The sequence below is a fragment of the Cyprinodon tularosa genome, unplaced genomic scaffold (assembly GCF_016077235.1).
Source record: "Cyprinodon tularosa strain WSP-4 unplaced genomic scaffold, ASM1607723v1 ctg658, whole genome shotgun sequence".
Lineage (NCBI taxonomy): Eukaryota > Metazoa > Chordata > Actinopteri > Cyprinodontiformes > Cyprinodontidae > Cyprinodon > Cyprinodon tularosa.
Window position 1 is genome coordinate 66,904 of NW_024039405.1, and position 16,324 is coordinate 83,227.

A 16,324-nucleotide genomic window follows, 5' to 3' on the forward strand; every position below is an offset into this window, starting at 1 on the left:
AGAGTTAGCGTTGAGTTCGAGGCTTTAGAGCAGTGTTTTTCAACCCTGGTCCTCAAGACACACTGCTCTGCATGTTTTGGATGTTTCTGAGCTTCAGCACACCGGATTCAGATGATTGCAATTCATCAAAGCCTGATAATCTGCTATCAATTGATAACAGGTGTGTGGAAGCTAGGAAACATCTGATGCTACGTTCACACCGGACGCAGTAAGAGCAGCAAAATCGCGTCTGCTGCTTCATTTTTGCTGCTTGTACCAGTTATGCCGCGTTCACACCGGACGCAGCAGGCGCGACAGAAGCAGCGAGTTTACTTGCAAAGTCAAGGTGCAGCAAAAGGTCCCGCAGCGCATTTTGACCAGAAGGCGCAGCGCGTCTTAGCAGCTGAAGCAGCTCGTCGGCCGCGTTTAAGCATCTGACGCGCGTGGCGCGCCGCAAACGCGCTGCTGCCCGAGATGGAAAAATTTAACTTTTGCTGCTCGACGCGCCGCATCAACCAATCAGAGAAGCTGATCTGGGAGCTGGCAGGGAGAGACACAGCACTGATGATACAGAGCGCTATGATCACTCCTCTGAAACAGTTTATTGATGCATAAATTAACTTAAAATGCAGAAATCTGCCGGCAGAATATGTTCGCTTTTATTATTCTGGTGCCTGCAGATCGGATTATTTAGATGAAAAACACCTACCAGCTGCCACAGTGAACCTCGAGGAGGCGACCCGGCAAGAGGCTGCTGTTGAATGGATTCCCACTGTCGGCGCACCGCCGGTATGTGGGGGTCTGAGCGGCTCCGACAGAAATAACATTGGAAGGCAGGATTGTAATCTGGATGAACTGACTGCACTGATAAGGTTTTCAGCTGTATTTTCTCAATTAAAAAGATATTAAAACTACTTTATTCCCACTGATCACAGCAAATATAGCTGCAAGGCAGAGAAAGAATAGTGAAGCTTAGCCCAACGCGCGTCAGACCCACTTTTGCACCGCGCAGCCAGAGCAGCAAAGCTGCTTCAGCCGCGCGTCAGAACTAACTGGTACAAGCAGCAAAAATGAAGCAGCAGATGCGATTTTGCTGCTTTTGCTGCGTCCGGTGTGAACGTAGCATAACGCAAAATCCTTCACCATGGACAGGCTGCAGCCATGTCCCGAGTTCTTGGTTTCCCCGCCACTTTGGTTGCATTTTTCCCATTCGCTAGCCTTTTCTCTGCCTCAAGCTTATTTTCCGAAGCATTTTAATGCCTTGATTATCAAATTTAAGGAATTTTAATGCCAATTAAGGCCTTAATTTAAAAAAATAATAATTGAATGACCCGCAGAAACCCTGTAATACTTTAAAGAAATTCTAATGATGGTCTGCACTGGAACAGACATAGTAACTGATAGGTCCTTTGGGTCTATTTAATTCTTTTTCTTTATAAATTCTGTTTTAATAATTATTCAAAAACAATCGGGTGATAGCTTCAGTGGTATTGAGAAAGTAACCCAGTTTTTATCTGCTAAATGTTTTTTTTCCCACAACAAATAGAAAAAAGGCTCTAATTTTTACAGATGAATGTAACAGTTTTTCTTGAATTCTAATCTAAATTTGATAGAAAACGGTACTTTTGACTGAAATTAAGTCAAAAATATTTAAAATTCCTAAATTATAAATGTATATGGACCTCATACGAAATAGGATTTTTATTGAACCTAATTGAAAGGAAATTTCACTTCAGCTCTCTTAATATAATATATTTGAATCTCTTGCCCTGTTTTTTTGTTTTTTTTTTCATGCTTTTCTGGGCCCCCATGAAAACACTCTGGCCCCCTCCTGGTCCCCTGGTACATTTAGTCTAGATCCGCCACTGTTCCTTAGCTTCACTAGATGCTGATATACTTTAGTATATTCTGCTGTAAAATTAGTCTGATATTTTTTCCTCGAGGAATGAACCTCTGCCGCTTCACAGGATGCACAGCTTTGAGTGGTAACTAGGTGAGAGTAACCAGAGAAACGTATCGGACTGATCCAATCAGCTCTCTGATCAACCAGTCGCCTGGATCGCTGGTTGATCAGAGCATCGCTTTGGACAGATATGCTGCACAGGTTTCACCAGCAACCTCCTCCCCACACCCCGCGCTCTCTTGTTGTCTGAGCAATCTCAGTAGTTTCTAATCCGCACATGATGCATGCCGGGGGTCACGCTTAAACGCGCCCGACGCGCTGCTTCAGCTGCAACAAACGCGCTGCGCCTGCTGCCCTAAACGCGCCGCGGGAAATTTTGCTGCACCTTGACGCGCGTCAACCATTGACTTTGCATGTAAACTCGCTGCTTCTGAACTCGCTGCTTCTGTCGCGCCTGCTGCGTCCGGTGTGAACGCAGCATAAAACATGCAGGGCAGTGTGCCTGCTTTATAGAGTGGACTAGGGTTGTCACGATACTAAACTTTTCAACTCGATACCGATACTAAGTAAAATATTCGATACTCAATGTTATTTTCGATACCAAAAGAATAAAAACAAAGACTCCAAAATTCAACAGAATTTTTTAAATTATTAAACAAAATACAATAAATAGATAAATAAATACAATAAACAATATTTTGAGGTTGTATGTTGTGCACAATATTAAGCAAGCTTGATAAAAAAAACTTACAAAATTAAAATTAAGTGTTCCTTCCTTGGCTATGCTTTGCACACAGAACAATGACACTAGCCAAACCGGTTAAGAAACAAAAATAATTCTCAGCAGCTGCACCTGTTACAGAAAAAAGTCTGAAACCGAAAAGTGCAAAGAATTATTCAATCAGGCAGTGTTCTGAAAGTGCGTTTTCCTCTCATCTGCGCATAAAATGAATGACTGTTTAGGTGCCACTGATGGTAGCACTGTATCGATACTTTTTAAAATGAGTATTGTATCCGGATACAACTTTTCAGTATCGATACTTTTTTGAGTATCAATACTTTTGACAACCCTAAAGTGGAACAAATGAAAATCTTATTTTGGGTTAGAAAACAAGTATATATCATTCAGGCCATATTGACTTTTCTTTTAGTAACAGAGTCAAATTTCTTTGGTTGGTGATTAATGACTCTCTTGATAGCCGTAGTCTACTAAATTGGTGAACGCAACTGGATTTGAAACAGCCGGCCCAGGAGTCCAAACTTTTTTTGCAAGAGAAATATAAGAACTCTGGTGAGTAAACAAATTACTGTTATAGTCATTAAACTAATATTCATTAAGTGATTTTGAACAACCTATTAATTAGCTATAGCTTCCAGTTCTAGTTTTTTTTTTTTATACATTCATAATCTTCTAGTAAACTTCCACAACACTTGCATTGACAAAGGAAAAAGACAATTCGAAAGAATTCAATAACTGGAATTCACAATAGTGTTTACAGCCAAATTATAATAATTCTGAGAAAAGACTCCTTGCAGTCTCTTGTAGGAACATAATCATAAAACTCTGAAGTTTGATAACTAGATTATTAGAACATTAACAAATCTCACTGAAAAATCCACTTACAGCGCTCAAAATGAAAGATGAATCAACAAAAGAAGAAAGAACTCAGACTCACTGTAAGCTCAGTGTAAAGTGCAGACCTGCTTGAAACAATGACGTTGTGAAACTAAACTGGTTGCTATGCTGACTTGCTAGACAGATGGACCGTGGGTTTGTTAGCCGTTCTGCAACCGAATGCAGAGAGGCATTGCTGGCAGCCTTCGTACAACCTCAAAGGCCAGTGTTACAGTAATCCAAAGAGCAGATGAAATGCTGCTGATAACGCAAACACACAAGTTGTGGCTGACTGACATTCACCGGAAAACCCAAAACAAGAGAGTTTGGAAGAAAAAGTACAAAGAAAAAGAACAAAAACAGTTTCTCTTACCTTGAATCCACCACACGCTGAGCAGATTGCCACAATAGATTTGGAGGCAGTGAGCGAGCTGTGGGTATGAGAGGAGCCACTAGAGGGCATCATACTTGTCTTTCTGCCATCCTTCAAAAGGCTCTGATTGTGTATCCCAACAGATTGTCTATCTGTAGTTTCTGATTGAACCTCAGCTGCTTTTTCTTCACTTGTATCCCCTTTCAACTCTGTTGGATGCTCTGAAGGAACTGGGTAGTCTTTGGTGGCTTTTACTGGCTCAGAATCTTTGTCACCTCCACTCGCTTCATGTGCCACACCTTTAGGAGAGTCATAAAGATACCGAAGAAGCGTGGTTGGCACTTGGTACTCGTGATCAGGAGCAGTGGGACAAATGCAAGGGCTCAGTTCTCGAGCCAGGTGGGGTGGCAAACTAAACACAGAGCCGAAATCCTCTGCTGGAGTGATGTCAAGGCTGCCTGTGTACGAGGAGAAGCTCCCAGAGTAGGAGGAATGGCTTCCGGTTGCAATGCCGCTGTCTGAAGAGCTCTGACGGCCTATCTCATGAAGCTGCCTGGGTGGCTTGGCTGACAGTCTACCCCCGCCTGCCTGGACTACTGAATGTTTTTCTACAGCCTGCAGCGCCACCTTAGTGCCCATGTGGCACACGCTTACGGAAGAGCTTGAGGGAGGTTCAGTCCAAATGGCCAGCCGGCTGCCAATGCTGCAGTCTGACTGGCTGGTGTCGGAAGTGTCAGAAGAGCCAGATATGCTGCGATCATCTCCCCCAACAGATGGGAAGTTCGTGGACGAGACTGCCAAGGAAATAATTGTGATTCATTTAGCATTTCCTTGGACAAATTAAAGCATAAAAACACAATTAAGTCTTTATTTCTCTTTTTTTGATTACTCAGGAATCACATTAACGGTGGAGTAATATTCATGAAAGAATGTTACATCTGCTAAGTTAGGTTTTTGCATAGATTACCACACATTCAGTTTGTAGAGAAGTTAAAGCAACCCAGTATATATATTTTTAAGATTCCATCTTTGACATATTAGAGCACAGATGCCAAACTCCAGTCCTACAGGGCCAGTGTCCTAAAAAATGAAACTTTTCTCTGCTTTAACACACAAGAATGAAAGAAATAGGTTGAAAATGTTTAGGAGGTAATCCAGACATCAGATTCTTCTCGGTTTGGTCAAAAAGTTGCAGGACATCAGCCCTTGAGGACTGAAGTCTGACACCTCTGATTCTGAGAAACCTATGATCCTTTAGTACCTGTGCTGCTCATATGAGAGAGCATGCTTAGCCGCTTCTCCAGCTCCTGGGTTTCCAGGTTCAGCCTCTCCTCTGAAATTGTCTGGCTTGAATTGAGTTCTGTCAAAAAAAAAAAAAAAAAAAGAAACAATTCTTACATTTGACAACATTTCATATTTATCAAATTCACAAAAAAAAGAAGAAATCATTGTGATATGCAGGCAAAGGGTTTGATATAAGTTTTAACAGTAAGAACATCAAAGCTTTTGCTGGGCTAGGGAAAAGCACCTTGCATTGCAATGTTTGTGCACCACTACAGGCCTTATTAATAGCGCTGCCACATGACTCTTCTGGCATGCTTTCTATTGCTGCTGCTGGTAAGATTCTTGGAGCTGGCCAAGGATCTAACATACCCTGAATCCCCAAGGTCAGTGCTTGATCAATAAGGTTGTTTTCTGCTTTATCATTTTAAATCCTGCAAACAGCCGGTTTAACAAAGTTAAATGTCAATTATAAAATTGTCAATTAAAAAGACAATATGTGACTCTACAGAAAGTCATCTAAACCTACAAAGACCCATTGAGACAACTGGTATTAAATTAAACATAACATATCTTAACAGGAAAGTTAGAACAGAAGCCATAATAGTTATTAAGGTAATGGTTTTATTTTTAAACCTAGTTATTATACTTTTAGACAGGAGCAGCAGTTGTGTTAAGCAGCAAAATGCAGGCTGGCAAACTAATAGATCGCAGTTATCAGTGTTTTAAACTTCAACTTATTTCACATCAAGAAATTTAGAAATTATTCATAGGATATTTTTCTTAAACTATTTTATCAATAACAAAAATAAAAACAATCCAAAAATTTAATGTATCACCCTACTGTGACTGAAGTTAAGTTAAAATTATTTAGCTGAATTAAAGTGATTTATCCACTCCCACAGTGCCTGCTCTCCAATTTTTTCCATGTATGTAAATCAAAACATCAAAAAATTAAAATCCCAGACAATACTATGTACACTGTATGTACTCTGCCTACATAAGTAAATCCAGCTTTTGTCTTACCATAATTTTTTCAAAAGGATCACCCCTTTTTGGGATAGATAATATAAAGGTTACAAATGTTAAGGTGATTGTTTTTTCTGCATTTTATTTAATGGGTAAAAAGAGCTACAATCATGGACTTTTAGATCATCACATAATTTCCAAACACAACACACTTGTACATGCACTGCAAACAGTAGCAGACAATACACAGATATGTCATGGGGTGTACTTATAAGATCCAAGACAAGTACTAACTATAAGACTTCTTTTAATATGTGCGCAACTTTTTACAGTCTTTTTTACAGTCTTAAAGGTATAGTGGAGGATATTCTTTTTCCAGGTGGATCATCAAAATAGGTGGTCCTCCTAATTGTCAATCATTCTGGTGACATGTTTATATAAGGCCGCCCTATGTGCTCATCCACATTTTCACTTACAGGTGGAGAGCCTGACATAATGGAGAAATCGCAAATCTTCTTTTGGAAATTAAGCTTGTATAAGCAATGCAAACAGCAACTTTGAAACAGAGCGTGCACAAAGAGTGTTCATTTTTTTTAGGAATTGGACAGGGCGGGTCTTATAATAAACTTGTGAAAATCCTCCACTATAACTTTACGTTTTTGCTATATCTTTAAGTTAACCCATTTATCCATTTTCAACTGCCGATTCAAATCTAATGAAACTATTACAAAACTAAAACTAATTAAACTATTTAACTATTATAATTAAGAAAGGCAGAGCACTAAAGTATAAGACTGTTCTAGAAAAAAAATGATACTACAGTGCTGAATTGATTTCATATAACAATTTATGACAAAAAACATAACTAAATATGATTGTTTTAAATGCATTTTCTATTATTGTTATCTACACCAATAACTACAATTACTTTATTAATTTGCTGCTGAATATTGATATAATAACAGCATCAGTATGTTATATAACTATAGTTATGTAATTCGGGTAACAGATAACATAATTATTTTAATACCAGCAATCCTATTTGAGATTAAACCAGATCAAAAAAATTTGATTCTAAATTCTTAAAATCGTAATTAAATTGATTGTTGAGATTGGAATTGATATCCAAACCTACCAGAGTATATATAACATAGAGCTTCATAAAAGTCAACAGCTCATAGAGAAAAATAAACGTTGCATCATAATAGCAGTTAAACAACAGAGGAGGGTGAGATCGAGAGGTGTGTAGGACGTTATGGAGAACCAAAAGGGAAACAAGATGCCTAACTGTTCACTGCAGAGAAGATCTATGACAACAAAACCTAAAAAGCGGAGCTCTGGATGAATGATCAGAGACGGCAGCAGAGGAATCTAGAGGATGGGGTTACACACATGCTCAGAGCGATTAGAAGGCTTTTACTTCTCTGCTTATGTGAACTGTGACTTTGACCCCCCCCCCCCGGCCCCTTTCCAACATACCCCCTTCTATTTATTCCCCTTCACACTCTAAAAATAGGAAAATGAGCTCAATCTGTGATTGGGAGGTGAGATGAGTGAAACCTAGAATACGATTAAGACTCTTCTCTTTCACACTCTACACGGGTAGTATTGTGGTAAATAAAAGCAGGAACGCTGGTAATAGTTTTCATAACAACTTCAGTGTATATCTATTGCTCAAGTGTCCTGAGACTTAACTTTTTCAGTACAGTTTGAACATTTTAATAAAATCAGGTGGTTTCCTGGCACAGAGGCCAATTTAAGTTATGGTCTCAAAACATTTAGTAAAGCTGAGTTCCAGCTGTGCACCATTTTCTTAGTTTTAGTGAGGATGCGGACAGCAGCATTCTGGATCAACTGCAGCAGTCTTTCAATCAGGTGGCTGTTTGAAGACACTGTTGCAGTAATTCATTCTGCAAATGATAAAATAGAGGCACCTTTAAAACCACCAGAAACCACCCTTTCTCTTTAACTTAATTGATGGCCACAGGTCCAACTGGAAATCATGTAACATATGATGCAATCTCTGCAGATCTGGTCTGTTTTGTTGGAGAAAAAAAGAAAAGAAAAGGATGGCATCCTTTTTGGAGAATCCCTGAGCTGGAAACCCAGCAGTTACTCTGCTGGAATTATGAACAAAGTTATTGATATTCACTGATGAGGAGACATTTTGGATTTTGACAGCTGGTCCAAAATGTCCAGGCACAAAGGTAAGCCAATAATAACAGCTGCTAATTGAACAAACTGTCAGTTGTAATCATTTAACTAATAATCATTACTTGGAGTTACCCTTGATTTGAATGACATATAAATTAACTATAACTTCCAGTTCTAATTATTAATAGTCTCATAATCTGGCAGTAATATTGCATGACAAAAGGCTGACTTTGTCACTGTCCTTATGAGCCTCTGAAGGTTCTGGGCTTGGATCCTCACTACACCCTGATTTCAAACCTAATTTGCTGTTCCTATCTGTATTAAAGGTACACTATGCAACCGGTGTTGATTTTCCAGCGAGGCTCCCCCCAGAGGGCGAAAGTAAAAGTGCACTGTCGTAAATATGCTCAGCTGTTCTCCTGGTTTCTCCGTCAAGCCAGGCGCGGTTGTTTTGAGCTTAGCAGCGAATGACTAATGCTGCGTTCACACTGGACGTAGCTGGCGCGACAGAAGCAGCGAGTTTACATGCAAAGTCAATGGTTGACGCACGTCAAGGCGCAGCAAAAGGTCCAGCGGCGCGTTTTGAGCAGCAGGCGCAGCACGTCTGAGCAGCTGAAGCAGCGCATTGGACGCGTTTAACGCAGGGAGAGAGACACAGCGCTGATGATCACTCCTCTTAAACAGTTTATTGACGCCTAAATTAACTTAAAATGCAGAAATCTGCCGGCAGAATATGCAGTTTGGATTATTTAGATGAAAAACACCTACCAGCTGCCGCGGTGAACCGCTGCTGATGAAGGGATCCCTACTGTCGGCACATCCCTGGTATGTGGGGGTCTGAGCGGCTCCGACAGAAAAAATATTGAAGGCAGGATAATAATCTGAATGAACTGACTGCACTGATTACGTTTTCAGGTGTATTTTCTCACTTAAACACATATTAAAACTACTTTATTCCCACTGATCACAGCAAATATAGCTGCAAGGCAGAGAAAGGTTAGTGAAGCTCCGCCCAACGCGCGTCAGACACACTTTTGCACCGCAGCCAGAGCAGCAAAGCTGCTTCAGCCGCGCGTCAGAACAAACTGGTACAAGCAGCAAAAATTAAGCAGCAGACGTGCTTTTGCTGCGTGAACGTAGCATTACTGCACAAAGATCGCCACTGTGCTAGCAACGAGCATGCTTTTAACTGGGGGGTGTAGCAGTTCTCGCCGTAAAGCAACACTGACTCTCACGAGACTTCTGAGCCTGTGGGTGCGGGTCGGTGCTCCTGCAGTTGCAAGTGCAGTATTTCCCCCACAGACCACCAGGGCGGCCGAGAATACCTTTGTTCAACCTGAAATGACTCATTTAATCATCCATAACGTTATGGAACACATTAATTAACTGAAAAATGTTGCATAGTGTGCCTTTAATTGAAGTTTAAACTTTTAAACACTATTCTCTTGGTCCAAAAACTCTTACTTTTGTTTTTTTTCTTCTGTTGCATTAACCTTTAGCATATCCATGCGTTAATTTCTTCTATGCATTTACCCAGCAGGTAAATGGTTCATAGCCACATGGTGACACTGTAATGTAAAGCTTTGTTATGGTAACTTATGTTTTATTTTTTTATTAAGATCCGGGTAATGGGGAGAAGGCAGATTTTGAATAAAATGGGCCCTAAGATGGAACCTTGGGTAACTCCAAATGTGATTCCTGTAGTCTCTGATGTAAACTTGCCTACTTACACAAGAGGTCCCTCTGCTTAGGGTTTAAACCAGTCCAATACTGTACCAGAAATGCCAGGTGCTCTTATAAGATGGAAGGATCCACACTGTTGTATGCTGCACTAAGGTACAATAAGACCAGCAATGTGATGCTTCTATAGTCTGCATTTATACAGAAGTCATCAAACACCTTGACCAGGACAGTTGACAGTGAGCATGGAAGCTTGACTGGAAGACATTGAAGTGCCACTGTAAGGAAGGTGTTTAATTGTTGAACCACAGGTTTTTCCTGATAAGAGGGAGGTTTAAGATGTTTCTGTAATTATGCGGTGTCAGTTCGTCTAAGTTGCTCTTTTTTAACATCCACCATCCATTTTCTCGCGCATAGTCATTGTCAGGATGGAGGTGCTGCCAGTGCGTATCTCCTGCAGTCTTTGGGCAAGAGGCAGGGTACAATCTGGACAGGTCCTCAGTCTGTCACAGGGCACTCCTTTTCAAAAGTAGTTTTTTAGACCGTGGGGGAAAACACCTGACTGAAGGTATACATTTATAAGTTAAGTCAGAAGTTGGGACAAGCAGGAATTCTTAATGAAGACTTTGGTTAAAACATCAAGACAACAGGTGAAAAAACTTAGTTGGTGTATGGTTTCTGCTTTATTTTTGTAGTTTATTCTGTGAAATTTGGACATTTTGTCAAGATCAGTTATAGTTTGAGACATCTTTTTTTTTTTGGACTTGATATGAATGTATATGCCCTTCTACTCTTTTTTTTGGGGGGGGGGGTTCAGTAAAGAAGTAAGCAAAGCCATCCCATGCCCTGGTTGAGTGGAATTCACATGCCACAGTCACAGGATATTTGTTGGCCCGTCGACCGTGAGAAAGCAGACAGAAGTATTATTAAATGTTTTGCCAATAATCTTAGAGAAGAAAAATCCTCCTGCATTTTTCCAGTTTTAAATTATATCTGTGAAGTATCTCTGTTTAGATGTTATAAAAGATAAGGATTGAGCTGATTGGCCTGAAAGATAAAAAAATAAACCTTTACCTCCAGGAGCCCAGGTGTATACAATCTGTGTGTTGCATTCAGGAGCTGTTACTCTAAAGGTAGTGCAATAACGTCCCTACTTCTTAATATCCCTTATTCAGCAGTTAGTGGTATTATAAACAAGGAAAAAACATCCAAGAGCAGCAGAAACTTAGCCACAAAGCAGTAAAAAGACTGCGCTGGGTCAGCAGGGCACAGAAGCTTGTTAATGAGCTAAATAGAACAGAGATAGCTTCATGTTCAAAGCGGCTTTTTGTTTTATTTTCAGCTTTTTTCTATGGTCATTACACTGTCCCAAGTACAGAGGAATGAAATAAACTCTCTGCATTTAACTCATCACCTTGGGGAGCAGTGGGCTTCCATTGTGCGGTGCCCTGGGAGCAGTGTGGGGTTAAAGGTCTTTGCTCAGCGAGCCAGAGTGGCAGTCGGTGGGAGTGGGGCTTAAACTCAAAACCTCTGGAACCCAAGCACAATGCCCGAAACCACTAGGCCACCACTCCCAAAGGTGTATGCCTGCTTGTAGAATATCGTATTTGAAAGCTACAGTCTAATGATTAATGCAAAACAAAAATCTCATTTCATGTTTGACCTTTTAGCTCCGGATTATCTGTTCCAAACTCCAAATAAAAAGAAAAATAATGAGTTTTTAATATGGTTGTGAACAAACTTTCCTTATTTTAGTATTGGTTCCTCTCGCATGGTGGAGAAACCATTGGCTGTTTGGAAATAGTCATTTCCTCCTACCAGACCTCCAATAGCACAAACCCACTGATTATATAAACAGTGGGTTGCCAGGTTTGATGAAATAATAAAAATTTACAGTGCATGACTAATTATAAAATAAAATCATTTATTTAAACTGAGGTTTTAAAATCTGTCAAGTCTTCCAGACTTTGCACCCTCCCTATATTATTTATAGATCTTTTTTTCCCATATAACTTCTTAATCTCTGAAGGAAGAGCATTTCTTTTGGTACTGACCTGGCAAAACGGGCCGCAGCCCATAAGGGCCCCTGCTGGGGCAGATGCCTCTAACGATACAGTCAAGCAGAAAGCTGATCTGCTCGCCCTCTGCAGATGCAAGAAGAAAAACACCGGCCCCTGCAGAAAGTAGAACTCATCAGTGTTGCACAACATCAACAAAAAAGCTTAGTTCCTTTGAAGAATGGTTCAAAATAGGGTGGGTGTTATCAGTAATTTAAAAAAATGCACTAAACTGCCTTTTTTGTTTAATTTCTGGTCACCAATTTTGTTTGAAATCCATAACAATAAAGACATACATACACAATCCTAAAAGTAGTCCTCACTCTCATGCACAAAATAGAGCACACCGACACACCCAAACACGTTTTTTCAATCACTGCTTTAATTTTACTTTGTATTTGTAATTAAAGATGAAGTACAACAGCTCCACAAATTTAAACTAAATGTCATGTAGAACCATTAATTAATTAATTATGTACCAATGTACATGTGTCATGACCTTGGTGCTGATGACTGACTGAATTACTCAATTCATTCACTCAGTCACCAATCAACTGTCTCTACCTGCTTATTTGTACATGGGAACAGACTGGACAGGCTACCAGTCCATCACAGAGCAACATACAAAACACTAGCCTAGTGGCAATTAACAGAGATCGAATAAAAAGTCATTTTCCTCCCATACTGCTCAGAGAAAAAAAATGTAGAGACACCATGCCATTTAAACCTAAAATCTTTTTGCTTTAAGTCAACAATGTGCAATGTCCTTCTTTCATCTGTGCAATATTGCAAAAATTAGAAATATCCTGTCCAGGGGTGATGCTGAGAAACTCGTCCATGCATTTGTTACTTCAAGGCTGGACTATTGTAATTCTTTACAGTCAGGAAGTCCACAAACTGTAGTTAAAAGCCTTCAGCTGATCCAAAATGCTGCAGCCAGAGTTCTGATGAAAATTAAAGAGATTTTATCTCTCCTATCCTGGCTTCTCTTCATTGGCTTCTTGTTAAATCAAGAACATAATTTAAAATCATCCTTCTCACATATAAAGCTTTAAATGAATCTGTTCAATAACATTATGCACTCTCTGCTTTTTCTCATAGTAGCTTTGCCTCGTCTGTTCCTGTTTGGCTGTGACACCATCCTGGAGAGAAATATAAGCTGTGCTGCTTCCATCAACACCTTTGTTTATGGATGTTGGAGATCTGTTTTTCCAGTGTAATCCTGTTTCTCTGAATGTGACTGGCTTGATGTGCTCTCTTCATCCTTTGACATGGGAGCTGGCATGGAGCTTGTCTGCCTGGCTGTGTGTTTCCTGGACGGGGCCGCCTTTTACAGTTGCTTTTTGTGTCTCTGCTTCCGTCTCCTTGAACCCCAGTGGGCCTCAGCAGATGGCCGCTCACACCGAGCCTGGTTCTGCTGGAGGTTTCTTCCTGTTAAAAGGGAGTTGTTCCTCGCCACTGTCGCTACAAGCATGCTTAGTGTGAGGGACTGTATTTGAGTCAATGAGTTGATGCAATCAATTGGTTTTACTTACCGTAGATTGAAAACTTTGAATCAATTTGACTGTATGATCTGTTTGAACTGTGAAGTGCCTTGAAATGACTTGTGTTGTGAATTGGCGCTATATAAATAAACTGAATTGAATTGAACAGTGTTCCACTGTGCAGCCTACAGCTGACAGGTTCTAATTGAAGAGATTAGTGTATATTTTCCAAATACGCCAATGCTTATGCTATGACAATCTAAAGACAAGATTAAGTCTGTATTAAACCGCAAAGCTCACATCAGTTTCACTGCTGAGATGCCACTAAAACCTCTAAGGTGACATTCCTTCTTCTCGGCATGTCACTATTAAATTTAACATCAAACCAGTGGAGCAGATTGAGACAAAAACACCTGTCTTTCAGCTCAGAGCCTCAAAGAAAACAACAACTATCCAAAGGTCAGAGGTCTCTCGCTCCTCAGACATCTATGACAATACAGCTGCTTTTCTGCTACAATGTGTGAACAACAAAGGGTCCACTGCGCCGTCTTCAAGACCACCCATGTAAATCGCATTTCTAATCTCACCCCTGCAGCAAGAGGGGTCAACGGTCAGCAGTATCGTCTGCTCGAACGTCTTCACCAGCTGAAAACGAGAATCTGCTGGCTGCCGGCTGTTATATTGCTTTAATCAACACATCTCTCATCCAGAGAAGCGAGCTAAGTATTTATGAAACTTTTAAAGTTGTGACTATACGCCCACAAGTCACACTTTTATTAGCAGATAAAGAACATCAGGTGCACTGCCAAAAGCCAGGGTGCAAAACAAACACAAAGCAAAGCAAAGCACAGGTGGCAGAGTTTATTTGGCTCATATTATTCAGAGTAGAACAAAAAAAAAGTCAAGTGGACCCTTCTGCTCTTTGCTTCAACAAGTGACAAAACACTGTCTCTATAAAAAGCCCCAGAACTTATTAAATGGGTTTAGGAGGTAGGAGGTGTGGGTTTGCTTCTATCTTCACAGGGACTTATGAGCCAAGGGTTTCTAACACCAACAGCAGCCATCCAAGCAGCAACATGACGTTTATGGTTTTCAGGCTAACTGCATCAGTGGTAAAACTTAAGGGGCTTCAAGTCTTACCAGAAACTAGAAGATAAGAGAAGTGCTCAATTTTCTTACAAACATCCGTACAGAAATGTAAAGGTTTGCTGTGTCTGCATTTAGGAGTCAATGCACTATAGAGGTAATGTTGATATTCTTACAAAGTCAAATCTTTGTTCTAAGTCACAATCAGTAAATCTGGATACTATTTTTTGACCACTCGTCTTTGTAATTAAGCTTTACCTCTGGGTAATTTTAAATGGAGAGAATCAGTGGACAAAAAAATTTAAATCTGGCAACAGAATCTTAGTTTAAATTAGGTGTGAACTTTAGTTTGGCCACTTTAATACAAAAGAAATGCTTAATATTAACACTTTTTGTAGTTCTGTCTGGATGTTTAATGCTGTTTTCCTGTTTTATTCCCCTGCCTTCTACTCCTTTATTTCATGAATCCATCCTATAATCAACTCTGATGAGCTCTGATCTGCAGTTTGAATTTTGCATTTCAAAAATAATAAACAGAAAAAAAATGTATGTATTTCTGAATGTCTTGTAAATAATATCTATAGAAAAAAGCATCAGAATGCAAATATTTGCATTCTTTCAAAAAAATGGTGAGGCAGTGAAGGTTGTTATCCTGTAAAACCTCGTCAAGGTTATTAGCCTATTACTTATTAAAATGATTAACCTTTTAGAAACCTTTCACCGTATTCAATGGCAAAACTATAATGGCTCAAAAATCCTGTGCTGAAATCTGGTTAGAAAGCAATTAAAAAGCAACAAGTAAAGCACGAAAAAAAAACAACGTATGTTTACAGAACAGCACTTTACTGTGCTGCTATCGCTTCATGAAATATTTCATTACGGTACTTAGATTTAAATCCATATTTATTATTATTATGCTTTGAAAAATCACACATTACAAAAGTTGGGGTGTTAAAAACTGTTAATAATCAATTTAACTTTCTCCTCGTCTTTCATTAATAGCCTTTCATTCTCCATCTGTTATTCTGGCACTAAGTTAAACACAATTTTTGGAGTAAATACTCAACAGAACCTTGAGAGATTCTGGCAGCAAGGCTCTTATTTTCCATTGAAAGGTGCAGTCGTCAGAAGCAGATAAGTGATCTGCCAAAAAAAGAAGCCTTAACTACATTCACCCCTGAGCTCCTGTGGATAAACTGTACTGAGAGATTAAATTACAAGATTCAACTTGTTGTTTTGTAAGTGAAAGTAAAGCATTATATGGGGTTTCACGATATCATTTATATGCGCTTTCGAAAGTTTCAAAGCAGTCATTTTAATAAAATTTCAAATTAAGGAACTCAATAAAGATAAAGTTTACTCAGCAATAGAAATCCCTTGAGAGCGGTAAACAAGTCTGAATAATTGCTGGGTTCCTTTGCGTAGAGGTGGCCATGGTGCCTTAAAGTTGCTTCCTCCATCTTAATCTAAGGTATTTTACGTTTGTTCTATCCATGCATTAAAATATTTTTTTGTTAGCTTGATTTATACATCTATGTTTTTCAATTGAGCCCAGACTTTCTTATTCTCAGTCACCTTTTTCACCCTTTGAGCTTGTAAAGCCAGAGGCTCTGAAAGCCAAGAACACATTAGGAACGCAGTAATGCTGCCCAAAATATAACAGTTGTCAACCTTAACCCCTAACCCCCACAGAAAGCATCAAGCTTTAATTGTCAATGTATAAAATGCAAGAATAATATTGCT

General features: G+C 39.6%; 1 protein-coding gene across 2 annotated transcripts in view; it reads right to left on the minus strand.

Moving 5' to 3' along the window:
* LOC119799310 (protein Dok-7-like) overlaps window positions 1-16,324 on the minus strand; it is a 61,575-nt gene that overhangs the window by 32,406 nt on the left and 12,845 nt on the right. For both annotated transcript variants that reach the window (XM_038309143.1, XM_038309144.1), the window contains exons 5-7: window positions 12,009-12,128; window positions 5,132-5,230; window positions 3,871-4,664 (exon numbers count right to left, since the gene is read on the minus strand). In XM_038309143.1, coding sequence (XP_038165071.1) covers window positions 3,871-4,664; window positions 5,132-5,230; window positions 12,009-12,128 — 1,013 coding nt within the window. The remainder of the gene's footprint in view (window positions 1-3,870; window positions 4,665-5,131; window positions 5,231-12,008; window positions 12,129-16,324) is intronic.